This window comes from Ceratina calcarata, unplaced genomic scaffold, assembly GCF_001652005.2.
Source record: "Ceratina calcarata isolate Rehan_Ccalc_2016 unplaced genomic scaffold, ASM165200v1 scaffold289.2, whole genome shotgun sequence".
NCBI classification, from domain to species: Eukaryota; Metazoa; Arthropoda; class Insecta; order Hymenoptera; family Apidae; genus Ceratina; species Ceratina calcarata.
Window position 1 is genome coordinate 851,012 of NW_017151272.1, and position 15,757 is coordinate 866,768.

The 15,757-nt window shown below is 47.1% G+C and overlaps 3 protein-coding genes across 12 annotated transcripts in view; 1 reads left to right on the forward strand and 2 right to left on the reverse strand.

The window, feature by feature from the left end:
- The window catches only part of LOC108623700 (agrin), a 44,660-nt gene that overhangs the window by 20,972 nt on the left and 7,931 nt on the right, over positions 1 to 15,757 (reverse strand). The window lies entirely within an intron of this gene.
- Positions 313 to 15,757, forward strand: LOC108623763 (apoptosis-resistant E3 ubiquitin protein ligase 1). Of its 10 annotated transcripts, none has more exons than XM_018022532.2 (15): positions 313 to 423; positions 629 to 825; positions 11,943 to 12,099; positions 12,326 to 12,531; positions 12,622 to 12,821; positions 12,912 to 13,149; positions 13,208 to 13,377; positions 13,478 to 13,658; positions 13,739 to 13,950; positions 14,012 to 14,278; positions 14,350 to 14,425; positions 14,484 to 14,899; positions 14,967 to 15,155; positions 15,226 to 15,488; positions 15,560 to 15,757. In XM_018022532.2, exons 2-15 carry the CDS (start codon positions 648 to 650, stop codon positions 15,660 to 15,662), a joined length of 2,856 nt encoding a protein of 951 aa, XP_017878021.1. In that variant the 5' UTR covers positions 313 to 423; positions 629 to 647; the 3' UTR covers positions 15,663 to 15,757. The 10 variants fall into 10 exon arrangements, with proteins under 10 accessions (XP_017878021.1, XP_017878022.1, XP_017878020.1 ...); XM_018022533.2 differs by lacking the exon at positions 313 to 423 and adding an exon at positions 480 to 572; XM_018022531.2 differs by lacking the exons at positions 313 to 423; positions 629 to 825 and adding exons at positions 1,560 to 1,670; positions 1,876 to 2,072.
- On the reverse strand, positions 10,417 to 11,915 carry LOC108623765 (chaoptin). Its single transcript, XM_018022541.2, has 3 exons — positions 11,620 to 11,915; positions 11,024 to 11,499; positions 10,417 to 10,857 (listed from the first exon to the last, which is right to left on the reverse strand). Exons 1-3 carry the CDS (start codon positions 11,711 to 11,713, stop codon positions 10,519 to 10,521), a joined length of 909 nt encoding a protein of 302 aa, XP_017878030.1. The 5' UTR covers positions 11,714 to 11,915; the 3' UTR covers positions 10,417 to 10,518.

Genomic DNA, 15,757 nt, shown 5'->3' on the forward strand with positions numbered 1-15,757 from the left:
GAGGATGTTCCAGACGTTCCGGCAGTTCCGGAAGTTTCCGACGAGAGATAAGCAAGGTACCTGTGGCGCCAATTCGAATTATATAGACACTCCTCGTTTTCTGCCACACCGTCCCGTACAATTGACGCATTCCATTGCAAAAAGAAAATCGCGATCACTGAATTTACAAGGCCGTACGCGTTTTCGTCGAATGTATCGACCAACGTTAAGTAAGCGACGACGGTTACTGACTAAAATTGATTTCCAGTGTGCACACCGGGAAATTTAGTCCCAAGTCCCTACACGAAACTATAGGGTCTTCCACCTGTCACTCCATCTACAGTAATCATCATCATCGTGCCGGAGTATACGCGTTCTTAATCCGTAAAACCGGGGTTCTGTCAATTGTCGCGCGTAACGAGGATCGTTTCTAATGAAAATGTGGTAAGCTGACCAACTCCGATCGCTGCTAGCCACGTCACCCGTAACAGATTTGTTTACAAACATCGCGGCGACATAACCTCGATCCTGTCACTTAACCTGTTAACGGCCGACTATACTATATGTACATGCATACACGCGTACACGTACAGGTATGCACGCGGCTATGTCAATAGAGTCTGTTATCTGTCCGTTGTTCGTTTGCAAGATGCACCCTGCATTGGGAAATGGCACGATGGTCCACCGTACTTTCGGGGGTATTCCTGGCCCTGACGATGGTCCTATCCCTGGGCAAGCTGTTGATGCTTGCCACCGGAAACGGAAACAACGGGGACCTCACCGAGGCGGACCAGTGGCTCGCCGAAATCGGCCTCACGCAATACCGGCCTCTCTTCAAAAAAAAAGGTCAGACACTACTGAACCAATTGATTTTTCAATACAGACGAAATAACATCTATATAATATATCNTGTTAGAGCTAAGAATAAATCGGTCACGTTCGATACGAACGCGGTAATGATTACCCGTAATACTGACTGACGATGCATGTACACGGGCTGCAGCCCCTTTCGTGGACCGTTAAACGCAGCCTCTTCTACTGGTCCGAATTAAAGAACGAGCGCTTACCCATTAAATTTATTGCCAGCCATCCAACAACTTCCCTCGCGCCAATTTCCCGGTATTCCCTTTCTCTTTATGGACTCGTCGGATCTTCTTAACTGTTCACGGAAAATATCCGACGCGTCGTTAATTACGCCGACACACTGCGCGGCACGGAATCTCGGCGTTCGAATAAAGATGATCGTGAAATTCGACTTCACCGGGAACGAGGATGTTCCAGACGTTCCGGCAGTTCCGGAAGTTTCCGACGAGAGATAAGCAAGGTACCTGTGGCGCCAATTCGAATTATATAGACACTCCTCGTTTTCTGCCACACCGTCCCGTACAATTGACGCATTCCATTGCAAAAAGAAAATCGCGATCACTGAATTTACAAGGCCGTACGCGTTTTCGTCGAATGTATCGACCAACGTTAAGTAAGCGACGACGGTTACTGACTAAAATTGATTTCCAGTGTGCACACCGGGAAATTTAGTCCCAAGTCCCTACACGAAACTATAGGGTCTTCCACCTGTCACTCCATCTACAGTAATCATCATCATCGTGCCGGAGTATACGCGTTCTTAATCCGTAAAACCGGGGTTCTGTCAATTGTCGCGCGTAACGAGGATCGTTTCTAATGAAAATGTGGTAAGCTGACCAACTCCGATCGCTGCTAGCCACGTCACCCGTAACAGATTTGTTTACAAACATCGCGGCGACATAACCTCGATCCTGTCACTTAACCTGTTAACGGCCGACTATACTATATGTACATGCATACACGCGTACACGTACAGGTATGCACGCGGCTATGTCAATAGAGTCTGTTATCTGTCCGTTGTTCGTTTGCAAGATGCACCCTGCATTGGGAAATGGCACGATGGTCCACCGTACTTTCGGGGGTATTCCTGGCCCTGACGATGGTCCTATCCCTGGGCAAGCTGTTGATGCTTGCCACCGGAAACGGAAACAACGGGGACCTCACCGAGGCGGACCAGTGGCTCGCCGAAATCGGCCTCACGCAATACCGGCCTCTCTTCAAAAAAAAAGGTCAGACACTACTGAACCAATTGATTTTTCAATACAGACGAAATAACATCTATATAATATATCTATTTAAAATAAGCACCGAAACCGATGGAATAAACAAATATTATTGACAAGATGTTCGTACATTTCGATCGAACGTCACGCATCTGAGCGTTAAATATCACGGGCCACGGGCAGTGATCGATAAGACAGTCGCGTCGCACATCGTTGCTCATTTTATTTGGCAAATCTTCAAAACGATTCTAGCTACGTGTATTTACGCGCATCCAGACGATACATCCATTATCGTACGTTTAAACGTCGAGATTCATTGTTTGGCGCGTGGTCAATTTGCCGTAGGGAGTGGAAGCGCCGGACGGCATCGATTGCTCGTAAAGTTATCAGTTTCCCGGAGCACATTAATCGGGCGAGATAACGTGAACTTGCACGGGTACCAAGCCCGTGTGCAAATATAACGCATTATCTTGGCAAGAGGTGCGCCGTATCAGAATTCATTATCATTTCACAGAGCAGGGAGTGACTCGAACTTCAGGGCATTACTATTGACATGTAATCCCTTACTCTGTTCGTATATCGATCGAAATAAAAGTTCCTTGTTCCCTGCGAGGCAAAGTTAAGTGATTTTATGAAACCAACAGGAGAGAATGTATTACGTGAATTGGAAAACTGTCTTGAAACACAGGTTTAAACAGAAGTAAATGGTAACGTTCGTTTGTAGTCGTTCCACTGCATCAGATGCTGAGATGAGAGGCCGATAAATCTGCGTCAGTGTCCGAACTTTTATCGTTTTAGCCCTGTTCGGTGCCAAGAACGCGAGCGCTTGCGCGTTTCCCTCGGGGGTAGCTCGGGTTTTGTACCCCGTTTATTGGTGGGGCGAACGAATGGATACCGAGTTCTCCTGAGCTGCGGCAATGTCACTGCGCGGTGTTTGCACTTGGGCCAACTCGGGGTGGGGTGCTCTCGTTCTCGCCCGAACGTTTCACCGAAACGAACGTCTATTACTTTCCCCGCTGGCCATCGCTGTCCACTACTACTGTCCGACCGATGAACGAGCAAATCCTAATGACCTGCTACTTTTGTTGCTGAATAATAAATACACGTACGATGGACCGTGCCAAACTCATCGGCCCGAAACGAAACTGTGTCACCGTCGACATCCAGCCAATGACTGATTGCCTTTCCCTGTCCGTTTTAATCCTTCCAATTATTCGAGAGCACGAGAGGAGATACAGAAATGTAATTTGCCATCGTGTGCAATCGTACAATAAAATTCTCAATTGTGACTTGATTTTCCGAGAGCTCTCCAAGTTCCGTCGACACTGCGAGAAACGAGATTGGTTCGAGAGCACGAATTTGGTTCAGTCAGCAAGCGTAACTGCTTCCAATAGTCGTTACCTCTTAACCGAATTGCGTATCGATCGCGGATCGCCGAAAATTAAATGTGACTACCGACCGTGAGCGAACGAGACCGCTTGTTTACGACCGAACGACCGAAGTGGGCTGCAATTATCGGAAAAATTCTGGGCATGCGGCGTCAAATTCAGTGATGACCAAATGCTTCTCGTGGACAATAATAAATGATGTCATATCTTCCTTTATGATTCCGTGCGTCTATTCGGTAAACGGATAACCAATCCCTCTCGCGTGTCTCCTTCATTGATTTCCAATTTTTCACCAGAGATTTCCTGCTCGCGAAATTCGCCAAGCATCCGCGTATTGGAATCCGAGGGTGTATCTCAAAGGCATGATCGGGACCAATTCGAATTATATAGACACTATGTTCGCGAAATCGTGGTACAACCGGTGACCGGGATGATTCCTCGATTTTCTCGAAACTTATGCTCCGTATGAAAAAACTATATTCTTCGTTTTCGACTAGATTTTATCATTAGGAATCATCCCCTTGCCGGTTGTACCACGATTTCGGAAACACCCTGTATACTCGCTCCAGGGGTGGCGTACACGATCGCTGTAAAGTTTCGATCCACCGCTCTGGTTTCGGTCTTGTAAAAAATTACATGGTCGAGGATCGATTTGTTTAAAAGCTTGCGAAGAAAATGTATAAGGCGACGTCTCCGGAAGAAGGGAAAGAGCAAAGGACGCGAGAGAGCCATCGGTTTGGCGTGGTCTTTGTGGCGTGGTTGGGCTTTCGGTGGGAACGGCGAACGGGTGGCAGAGGGTGGCTCGGGCCGCGTAATCGTATCGCATGCAGTCGTCTAGCGTGAGTCCGCGCGAACGGATCGTCGAGTCGCATCGCTCTCGAGTCGTCGGACGCCGGAGAAGCTTCAACCACCACGAAAACCTGAATCGCGAAAGCTCGTTGCCCGCGGAGCTCGTGAACCAAGCCGACGTGAGCAATTATGCGCGTTGTCAGAGATCGCGTACGCGTGAACCACCATACGAACGGAGCAATCGCGAGCGGTCAAGTCTTGAACGAGCCGCGGATGTTGGCGCGTTTACCAAGCATCTGACACACTGGCCCGCCTCGTTCTTAGTAGACGCGCGCGTGTCTCGCCGATAGAAAAAAATTTCTCACCCTTTCGTACCGAAACGCGAGACAACCCTAGAGCCTCCCTTCGGCCTCGTAACCGACAACTAGCATAAATGAATAATTGACAAAACGGGTAGAATTTTTGTTTACCGCGCTTCTCGCCCTTAGCCGCGCATCTCGTTTCCCCGTTTTCGCTGGCATATTTCGTGATACCAAGTACGAGTTGCCACAATTCCCCGGTGGAAAGAGCAGTCTTCAGGTGGTGAGACAGAAAGTCGATTCGAATCCAGTAAGTGCACTCTTTGGCTACTTTCGAGACGCGATCGAGACAACGGAGCACCGGCCAACATCTCTTCATTTCATTTTACTAGAATTTCTATGCACCGATTCTTCCGTATGCATTGCTTCGTCACCCCCGCACACAACATTTGCACGTAAAAAATCTTTTGTGCAAAATTTCTTTGTGCACGTTTATCATCGAATCGTACGAATAAATATCGAGCCCTCGCAGTCTGGTCACTTTAGAGAACGTCGAACCCTCGGTGCGCACTTGCTCGATTGCTACGTGCTACACACGGTAAACTTTCCTTCGTTCATAATTAAACACGCTACTCGCAGCTCCGAGGAACGATTACCGTGGCAACTTGCTACCTCGCAGTTGGAGTAGTTGCGTTTCACGGAAAGTTAAACGACGCCGGGAAAAGTTGCACGAGGGAGAAGAGCCCGTCTCTCCCAGCTTCCTGTTCCGTTTTAATTTGGGAGCCGTCTAACTGGCCTGATCACGTTGCCAGTCACTAGCATGCCGTGATCCGCGCGAGGTCGCATCTCGATACACGAAGACGTTGACGTCACGAGCAAACTTCCAACTTTTCCAAAGTCAGAGATCGCCCGGAGCATCGCGAACGCGTCCTGCATTGCGACACTTTGGATGCCAGTTTCCCGTACAAACAAGCGCCAAGTGACCCGAGAATTCCTGATTCGAAGACGAGCACTTATGCGCGATCTACGAACGATCGGGACTAAAATAATCGCGTCAGTAGAATTATCGCGGGTTCGCATTGTCCACCGTGATATATGACCACCCTTCCGCGCTCGCATTGTTCGAGAGTAACGAAACGGAACGAAAATTTGCGAGGACGTCCGCGGCATAAATCACGGCCAAGCGAGCGCGTGAGATCTTGGCTCGGCGTAATCGAAATCGATGCACGGGGAAAGGATCGATCAGCAAATGGACCGTGAACAAGCCGAGAAGGAAACGCGTGTCGGGTAGCCGTTGATCGCGCGCGAAATCGATTTCTCCGGTGTTGCGTCTAAGTACCGTTCCACGGTCGTACAGCAGTCGAGAAAACTATCGATTATACCGTGACCTTAACCCTTCGAACTTTCTACGCTGAAGAAAAAATTCTTACAGACGCTATCTTCACAATTAAACGAATGCTCTCTCGTCCCACACTCCAACAGATTCACATTTCTTTCCTATTAAACATGATTGACAATTTCATTGACGAGAATATCGCTGATGATGAACTTTCCCGAGTCTCTGAGTACTGAGAAGATCGACTTCAATTCCCTGAGACTCTCAAAATGAACTTCGGAGAAATTCGTGACAGAGACGAGGAATTAACGAGTACGCGGCCGCGGAACTTGCTCTAATGACTTTTGCTGACACGATCGTTGGCGTAGGAAGAAAGCATCAAAGTTCTATCGGGACGACGAAATGGTGCGGAAACCAAGCTGTGGGACGCGGGGTACGACTTAAACGGTTGGAAACCATTTCGTCGAGCTTGATTACACACTACAGGGAATTGCAAATTAAATCCGGCCTGGAGACCGAGTAACCGAGCTCGGCTGGGACTCCTCCTGCTAATTAACTGCGAGGATTGATCGACGCGATCGAACTTTGTTTCACCTCACCTAGATCGTCTCTCTGGTCATTCATCTTTCGTTCACAAACAGAGTATTATTCCTAGCTTTCCGGGATTATGTAAATCTAAGCTCGCGGCGAATCGACGCAATTTTTTTTTAACCACGTTATCTCTGTTCGACGTGCGGCAATCGTAGTCTACCGTGACGCGCGAGCTATTAATCATTCTGCGATCGCTCGAAAAAAATAAAATTTGTTCCTTTTATCTCGTACAGCGTACGGACGGTGATTCTCGATCCGTTTTTAATTGATCAGAATCCCCAATGGGAACGGAATCCCGAAACAGTAATAAATCGATGCCTCGCTCTTTCAGTGTCTCACTGTTTCAGTTGAATCCACAGTCATTATAAAACTACAAGAATTCGATGAGAGAATAAAAATCTCGATTTCCTTGATTTCTGGCTTACACCACTTTCGAGATAACCGGCACATATGAGATTTAGAAAGTCGGACGAAGCGAATTCGCGAATCACGGCTGAATGTGTGCCATCTTCGATCTGTATCCAATTCCCTCGTCAATTTCCTCGCGCACTTTCTCGATCGTACGGACGTTTCATCAAACCGATTAACAGTCACTTGTCCGTGATAGGAAGCAATCGATAACGCGTAGCGATCGTAAAAAGTATTGACACGTAGCCACGCCATAATATAAGAAGAAACAGGTAGGTCCACTGTGTTAAAAAAAATGGTCTAATTATTGACTCCATCAAAAAAAATTTATTTTAGAGTTATTAACGGAAATTGTAGGCACTGACGTCCTCTACAAGAAAGGTTCTATGCATTTTTCTTCTATCTCCAGTATTTAACGAGTTACGTATGGTTATTTGGCATTTTATTGATGTTGACAAAATCCGACCATCTCAGCGTCGAAACAGCGAACTTTTGGAAAAAAATTTCGTTTTTCCCCAATAACTCCTAAACTGTTCAAGATACGGGAAAATTGCATAGAACCTTTCTTGTAGAGGACGACGAGATCTACAATTTCCATGTAAAAATATTTGGCTAGCATCAATAGTTAGCGAGTTATTGACGAAAAACGAAAAAATAGTTTTTTGCAAATTACTCGTAAACTATCGAAACTAGCGAAATAATTTTACATGGAAATTGTAGATCTCGTCGTCCTCTACAAAAAAGATCTGATGCAATTTTCTCGTAAATCCTACGGTTTGGAAGTTATTGGCAAAAAACGAAAATTTCACAAAATCTGAAGGGGTACCCCTTGGAAAAATTTCGGAAAAATTGAAAATTTTTTTTTTGCGGAATTTTGAGAAATGCTTTGAATAGAAGTTGTAGGTACTACTATTATCTACAAAAAAAGGTCGTATACAATTTTTTTTCTGTCTCGAATACTTCAGAACTGATCCTATCGTTCTTTCTTATATGTATTGTGACCACATTTTCTAAGAAGGTTTTGTTCGTTGCAATCGGAGGAGTCAATCGGTAGTGTCTATAACTATCGTAAACGTTGCTCGAACAAAGAAAATTGTGTATTCGCGGCCAGTGGCGGCGGCGAGGCTGCGCTCGTCTAGAGACGTTAATTAGTCCGACGAACAATCGCGCTTCTTCACAAGTACTTTTCAACGGAACTTATTACCGGGTTTCCTACGCTCGAGGAATAAGAGGGATTCCGTGATTAAGAACAGTCGTTTAATCGCACCGTTGCGCTGTTCGACTAACGAGTTCCATTAACGCGATACCGCCGAAACTGTGTCACCAAATTCCGTACCCCTGATGCATATTCCCGGGGAATCGCGTATATATCGAAACGCCGGGAACAGGAAGCAGCGAAAACGCGAATCACTATTCGTCGAAAAGTTTTGCTTGAGCAACAAAATAAAATCGTTTCATCATGCTAAATCTGCGCTCGATCAATTACGCGAGTCACGGTATGCGGTAGGGGCTAGTTTCCGTTTCACGTATTGACCTTCCCCTCGAGTAGCGAAATACGACTTAACGTTAGCCTCCGCGATTCGGCGGACACGAAACCGTGCAATGGAAAACGTTGGAATCGATCTGTCCCACCTTTATAATACCAGTAACCCTCTCATGCATAATCATGAGAATGTATGACATACGTATGCCCTGGTTTTCCCTCCCCTTTCCTGGCCACCGCCTGCCGCTCCACCCTCGGCTCGCCACCCCTCTTAGCACCGAAAGGATCGTTAGCACGAAGTAATGCCAGTGAAGGATATCCGTTCAAAAAGGTCAAGAGTCCATACCGTGTGCTACGCGGTTGATTCTCTCATTGTACCCGTGCTACATTTTCGTCTTCCGCGTATCCAGAAAAAAGAAAGAAGGGAAACGAGTGGCAGAGAGATCTGAAGAACCGTCGAGAGTACCAGATCCACCTTTTACTTTTCAACCGTTCGAGGGCTTCGATGCACTCGGTAATGGAAAACTCGTCCCTCGTCACGATTCTCGAGTAATCCCGGTCCATTTCAAGGAAACAATCCGACGATTCAAACAACGCTTAGTAAAAACGATTTTCGAGAATCGTTGAGAGTATGCGTCGTCTTCGATCGTTTCAATGCATATCTGATATTCGATTCGGATTAAAAGGTCCGACGCGAACGTCGATCTGATTGTTCTTTTCTTCGGACGGGAATTGGCCGATGAATTCGGAGGTTCGGAGCGAAGATGAGCGTCGGGAAATGCGGGTACGATAACCTCGGTCTGACCCGAAGTGGACTCTTGACCCGGTTTCGGGTTTAATTCACGGTAACAGTGTCGTTGCCGTTGATTAAATCGCAGTTATCGATCCGCGATCGTTTAATTGGGCTTTGTTAATCGACCGACCTAAAACCGCGCGGTAACAATCGACGATCCTTCGGCGAAGACCGCTATCAATCTCTTTTTTTATCCAGGGCAGAGTCCCTGGATCTGGGTCAACGCGGGCAAAAGTACAGGCACGGTGCCTCGAAATATCTCCCTCGATGGGAGGAGTCGGTCCTTTCGCCGTTTTGATAGCTCGGCAACACGGACGGATAAGGTTTAATCCTGTAAAAAGTTCCGTCGCGGCAGAAGAGGGACGCCAAGCCGAATTAACGCGTTCCCCTTTTGGATATTCATGCGCGGGAGCGTAGGTCGCGAAAGCTTTTCCTTCGCGTTAGCTGGATAATACTCCTTTTCCGTGCGCGTGACCTCTCGCCTCGCTTTCACCTGCTGCTGCTAATTCATATTAATTGCATATCGTTAGCGACGCAGCCGTCGAATCCCGGTAAGAACGACTTTTCATGCTTCGTATGCTAATGCATGTAAAACGATTTTCGCAGTTGCACGATTCCAGTGTCTAGCTTTCACGATTAAACAACGTCGTCAGGCTGCACGTTTTATGCAGAAAAATCCACGGTCTATCATTCTCATCGGTTCGGATGCGCGCCCGTACGCGAGAGGAGATTCTTAATTCTCTGCTTGATAAAAGCGTCGCGTCCCGCGCAATTGTCAACGGGTGTTGGTCATTCGCACCTGCGTCGATGCGTTTACGAAACGAATGAACGTACCCATTGTTCACCGAGCCATACCGTTGATTTAAATTTAGTCGCACGCTTTGCGCTTATCGAAACGAATCGATTTCTCCGACTGTTCCCTCGTGGATGCACACCGTCGTGTGTCCCTTCCCACCGCGGAATCGAGAGGCACCGAAGATAAAACGCGTGTCAATGATGTTTCGAGAAGATGACCTCGTGACGAGCGAGCGATGCGACGACGGTGAACGAAACACTGGTTCGTAGTCGATAAAAGTTGGACGAGTGGGACAAAAGTCGAGAAGTAAACCGACTATGCCGGACAAGAATCGTGGCTGCCGAGATGCGCAACGCGATCGCGACAAAGATCTCTTTCCCGACGAGATCTCGTCGATCGGCATGACGCTGAGACCCAGCGGTAGCGCTTCCTCTGGTAAGTACCAACAACAAAGATCAGCCCGATCGCTCGATAATTGCAGACAAGTTTTATTTATACAATTACGATAGAATACAAATAATTATTAAATTAATTGACTTTGACCCGTGCAATCCTTTCGCGTTTCATCTTTAAACGGATTTGGCTTGGCCTATGTAAAGAAGGAGCTTCTTGATCACGTTCCCGTTAGTCAGTGACTGCTGTCTTTGCGTCTCGGTAACTATGCAGCTCGTCAAAAGATTCCTCTGCACCGCACAGTTGGTGACCAGGGGATAGGACTCCGCGGTACTCAGGCCTGTACGCAGCTGATTGAACGCGTTTAGGATAACGCATTCTTTGATCAGCTCCTCCGATTCGGCCACGCTCGCGTCGCCGATGGCGCAGAGCCAAAGAAGCTTATCCAGCCAAGCCTCCTTCTCGATCGACTCGATCTTGTAGGCCACCCCGTGGTCCCGCAGCCACAGAGTCAACTGTAATTTCGGGATCGATACTCGTGAATAATTCTTAAGCCTTGAATTGTTGAACCGATCGGCTCGGAACGGAACGGAACGGAACGGAACGCAACGGACAACTTGTCTTCTCGAAAATTTCATATCTTCTTAACTTTACTTAACATAACTTTAGCCAGCTTCTTACCGTTCCTCGGGACTTGAAGGTCAACGGATTACCGTTGAAATACAGTTTGTCGATACCACCCGGCAACGGTGACGGATCTATGCAAGTGAAACGATTCTCTCTGATATCGAGCCGTTTGAGTAGCGGCATCTTCCCGAAGATCGACGACTCAATCATGCTAATGTGATTGAACGACAAGTCTAGCTGTTCCAAGTATACCAAATCGTTGAACCACTCCTCCTTTACCCTCGTCAGATTGTTGTTAGGTAGAGCGAGCTTCTTTAGACTGGCCAGCCCGTCGAACGCATCCGAGTGGATGTCGTTGATGTGGCAATTGTGCATGTTCAAGGACTGCAGATACCTCGCGTATCTGATGAACATCCGCTCCTGGATGTATCGCAGATCCGAATTGAAGATCATGATGCCAGACACGTCCGTCGTTTGATTGTTAATCGTCTGCAGAGTGGCATTCGAACATTGCAAGCGATTACCCGAGCCTGTCGGTACAAAGATTTCGTCTCATCTATCGAGTCACAGAACAGAGTGTTTGCTCGTGGCCCAGTTTCTCGATGATCGAAAAATTGAACGCAGCCGAAGCGAAAGAGAGTTTGCCTCACCTCCTTGGTGGTTGCTCACGGTGCATATCGCGGATACGAGCCCGATGCACTTGAAAATGCACAGCAGAGCGACCAGGAACGACGCACACCGCATTTCGAGTGGCCTGCACAGTTCGACGGTTTCACGACTGACGACGCAATGGAACCTACCGGATGAACCGGCGTCGATTTATCAAATCACGCTTCCCGTTCTCGCGGACAGATATCAACCGTCGTTATCACTAATTTCCTGAGTCTCTAATTAGAACAGTAATTCTTTAGAACTTTCCAACGATCCTATTACACCGTGTTTTTCAACCTCTCCTTTGATTGGTATGTTGCAGGCATCTCATCCCTTGCGAGTTGTGGCGAAGTGGACGCGTTACCAGAATTACCGGCACAGGACGAGGAACGACTGCAACGTGCCGCGCGTTTATTACAACAGCGACTGGTTTTGCGCCAGTGGTTGACGGACCACGGATTGCATAGCCATTACCAGAAGTGAGCAGAGTTCTTACGATCGTGCCGTTGCTCGAGAGTTTCAAGCACTCATTTAAATGAGCAATCGATAGAGTGCTTCCAACTTTCAAGCACTTTTCCAACAAATTCTTTTAGACCATTAAAAGTGAAACGTGAAGTGAATGAAAGTCCATGCCACGACGATTGACGACATTGACGATTTAATAAAGTCGGCTTTTAAACAGAAGGATCATTGCTTTTATCTCAGGCTCCTGCAGATGGAAGTCATGTCCCTGGAGGACGTGTACTGGGTAGAGGACAATGCGGCACGGGCTGCCATTGGCAAGGATCTACAGCGATGGACCCAGGCCAGGCAGACGCTGCCTACGTCGAAGGAAGACCTGGAGAACCTCAAGGCTGATCTGTGGAGCGCCGTTGTGAAGAACAGCCAGCACCAAGACGCCTGGACATGGGGTACTCATCTTTTTTCACGGTTGCATAATGCAAGAACGCGTTTCGAGGAGAAACTCGATCCATGACTTTCTTTCTCTTGTGCCCGGACAGGCGGAATGCTAGTCGTTTCTGTGTCGGTAGCAGGGTTAGTGACCCTGGCTGCTATGACACAGCCTGCTTTAGCGCCGGAAGCGAAACATTCCCTGCTGCAATATGTCACCGGCAAGTATCTGTTGCCCAGTAATTGCCGCGTGCATTTTGGATGGGACGAGCCTAAACTCGTGGGAGAGACAATGACGTTCACAGTCAAGGTACGTAACAACGCTTTCTAATAATAAAAAGATAACGGGAGAAAGTCGTTTCGTCCAACAGATCGAAATCATTCTCTTGTTTTGTTTTAGTTTTATCAACGCAACGGCCAGCCGTACCCTATCTGTGACAAGGACAACTTGATCGTCGAAGTCACGGAGGGTACGCGAAGGATAGCTACTCTGATCGAGTTAGGAGGCACCGACCCCTTAGCTGCCAACACCGCAGTCGTGAAATTTACTGTCCGCCATGCTGGACAATATCGTATAGCCGTACTTATTGGATCGTGTCACGTCCACGGCAGTCCGTTTCTTAAGAATTTTCTTCCCGGTACGTTCGCACGATTAAGTTTATAGCTCGTTTCAAGACACGTATCTTCATCTCCTAGGCTCTCCGGATCCCAACAAGACCGTCTTCGTACGGCAAAGCTCGACGGTCGTTTGTACAGCTGGAATCGCACATTCGATGACGATAGAGCCGCGAGACGAGTATGACAATCTCTGTGTATTTGGTCCCGAAGACAAGCCCACGGAAGGTTACCAAGTCAACATTACTCAGGCAAGCGGCCATCTTCAGTCACCAAAATCAATCGATATCATTTTCCTAGCTTGCTTAGTTAGCTTGGCTATGACCAACTTGCCCTTCCTCTCTATTATAGATTGGTAACGCGGTTGACAAGTCGACAGTCACCAATTGTAACATACAGCTTGATTACGACTCCCCGAATCAGAGAGTCCGGTTAAGAGTCACATTCCCGAAAGGTGGCTGTTATCACGCGACGGTCAGTTTAGCTGGATTGCAGCTGCACAACGGCGATTTCGACATCATTGTACTCGAGAGTACGCGTCGTAACGTTCTCTAATCTTGTTTGCGAACCATCTTTCATTTTTAAATGCATTACTTATTCACTGTTGTACAGGTGATGTTGCTAGAATGGTGCATAACAACGTCGCCTCGAAAGATCCGGACATCTGCTATGCCGCTAAACTGCTGGGCATGCAAGGCGAGAAATTCTCGAAACCGAAGAAAGTCGTATGTTTCATTTCGCCTAAGCAACTGACCATCAAGGAGTACTTGCTAAAAATTATACCCAAGAGACTCGTCACCTTCAGGCTTTGTCCGTCGACGAAAGTAAGCGAAACCTTCTCTTTCACAGCTGTAACGTGTACCGATTAAAAACGGTGTGTTCCAGTTTCATTTCGATTGTTCCAACAATCAGTACGACGGTTACGACTTTTTCTCGATCGACGACGGATGTCAGCCGCCCGTCGAATTGATTTCTCTCTACCGGGACATAATAGCCGCCACGTTCACCTTGTTTCTATTGAAAAACATCGGCGGAAGCGAAACTTTTGCTGATAAACAGGATTTCTTTTACCACGAGGTTCGGAAGCATCATCAGAAACACTATCATGAGAAACTTTCGATGAAGGTTCAACGGGATAAATTGTTGGAATCGGTAAATATCGATCATTCATTTAAATAATGTAATGTAATTCCACTTTATGTATCGATTATTATTTTTATAAGTCGATGAAAGCTACCAAAGGATTTTCCGTGACCGACTGGTGCAGAAACTTTGAGATCACCTTCCAAGGTGAACAAGGTACGTAACGCCTTCGCGATAATTAAACCGTAGACGAACTGTGCACGTTTAATTGTAGGAGTCGATTGGGGAGGTGTCCGACGAGAATGGTTCGAGTTGATCTGCGCGGCCTTGTTCGATTCGGGAAACGGATTGTTCGCCTCCTTTGGGGAATCGCAACAAGCACTGGTTCACCCTAACAATAAACGGCCTTCGCACCTTAAATTGAAACACTACGAGTTCGCGGGGCGAATCGTGGGCAAATGCCTGTACGAGTCAGCGCTCGGTGGTTCGTACCGGCAATTAGTGCGAGCACGATTCACGAGGTCGTTCCTTGCGCAAATCATTGGCCTTAGAGTGCATTACAAGTATTTCGAACAAGACGATCCGGACCTGTATCTGAGCAAGATAAAATATATTGTTGAGAACGACGTCGAGGAAATGGACTTGTACTTCGTCGAGGAAGAGTACGACAAAGATGGTCAATTATTAAAGGTAAGTTATTAAGCAACGCGGCGACGAGTGCTTCGTTATTTCGTTTGTCGTCCTTCATTTCTATCAGGTAGCCGAACTAATCCCCGGAGGAAGCAAGGTTCGCGTTACGAACGACACGAAGCTGCGCTACTTGGACGCGCTCGCGCAACACAGACTCGCTACTTCTGTGCGAAACGAGGTGGAATATTTTCTAAGAGGCCTGAACGAGCTCATCCCTGATAATCTTCTAGGAATATTCGACGAAAACGAACTCGAAGTATGAGAACACGTTTTTTTTACTACGATACTCATCGTTTGGTATATGTTTAAGCTCGAATTTATTGCAGTTGTTACTGTGCGGAACCGGCGAGTACAGCGTGGCGGATCTACGAGCGCATCACATAGCTAACGGCAGTTCACCGGAGTTCTTACGAGTTCTCGCTTGGTTCTGGACCGCGGTTAGCAATTTCACCCAGGAAGAGATGGCCCGATTACTTCAATTCACTACAGGTTGTTCCCAGCTGCCACCCGGCGGATTTCAGCAGCTGAGCCCACGATTTCAGATCACGGCGGCACCAACCTTCGCTAACTTACCCACGGCACACACTTGGTACTGATCCTTAAGTTTTTCTACTTACAATTCTAAATTTACCCGTTGGTCAACTTGTAATTATTTTGCAGCTTCAATCAGCTTTGCCTACCAGACTACGAATGCTACGATCACTTCGAGCGAGCTTTGTTACTAGCAATTAGCGAGGGTACAGAAGGTTTTGGTATGATTTAATTTCTAGTCTTATCCGACAGTATATATTTAACATCGTTTTCGTTCGTACCGTTAACATAATTTTAATTGAAAAGAAAATGTCTAATTTCCCTTCT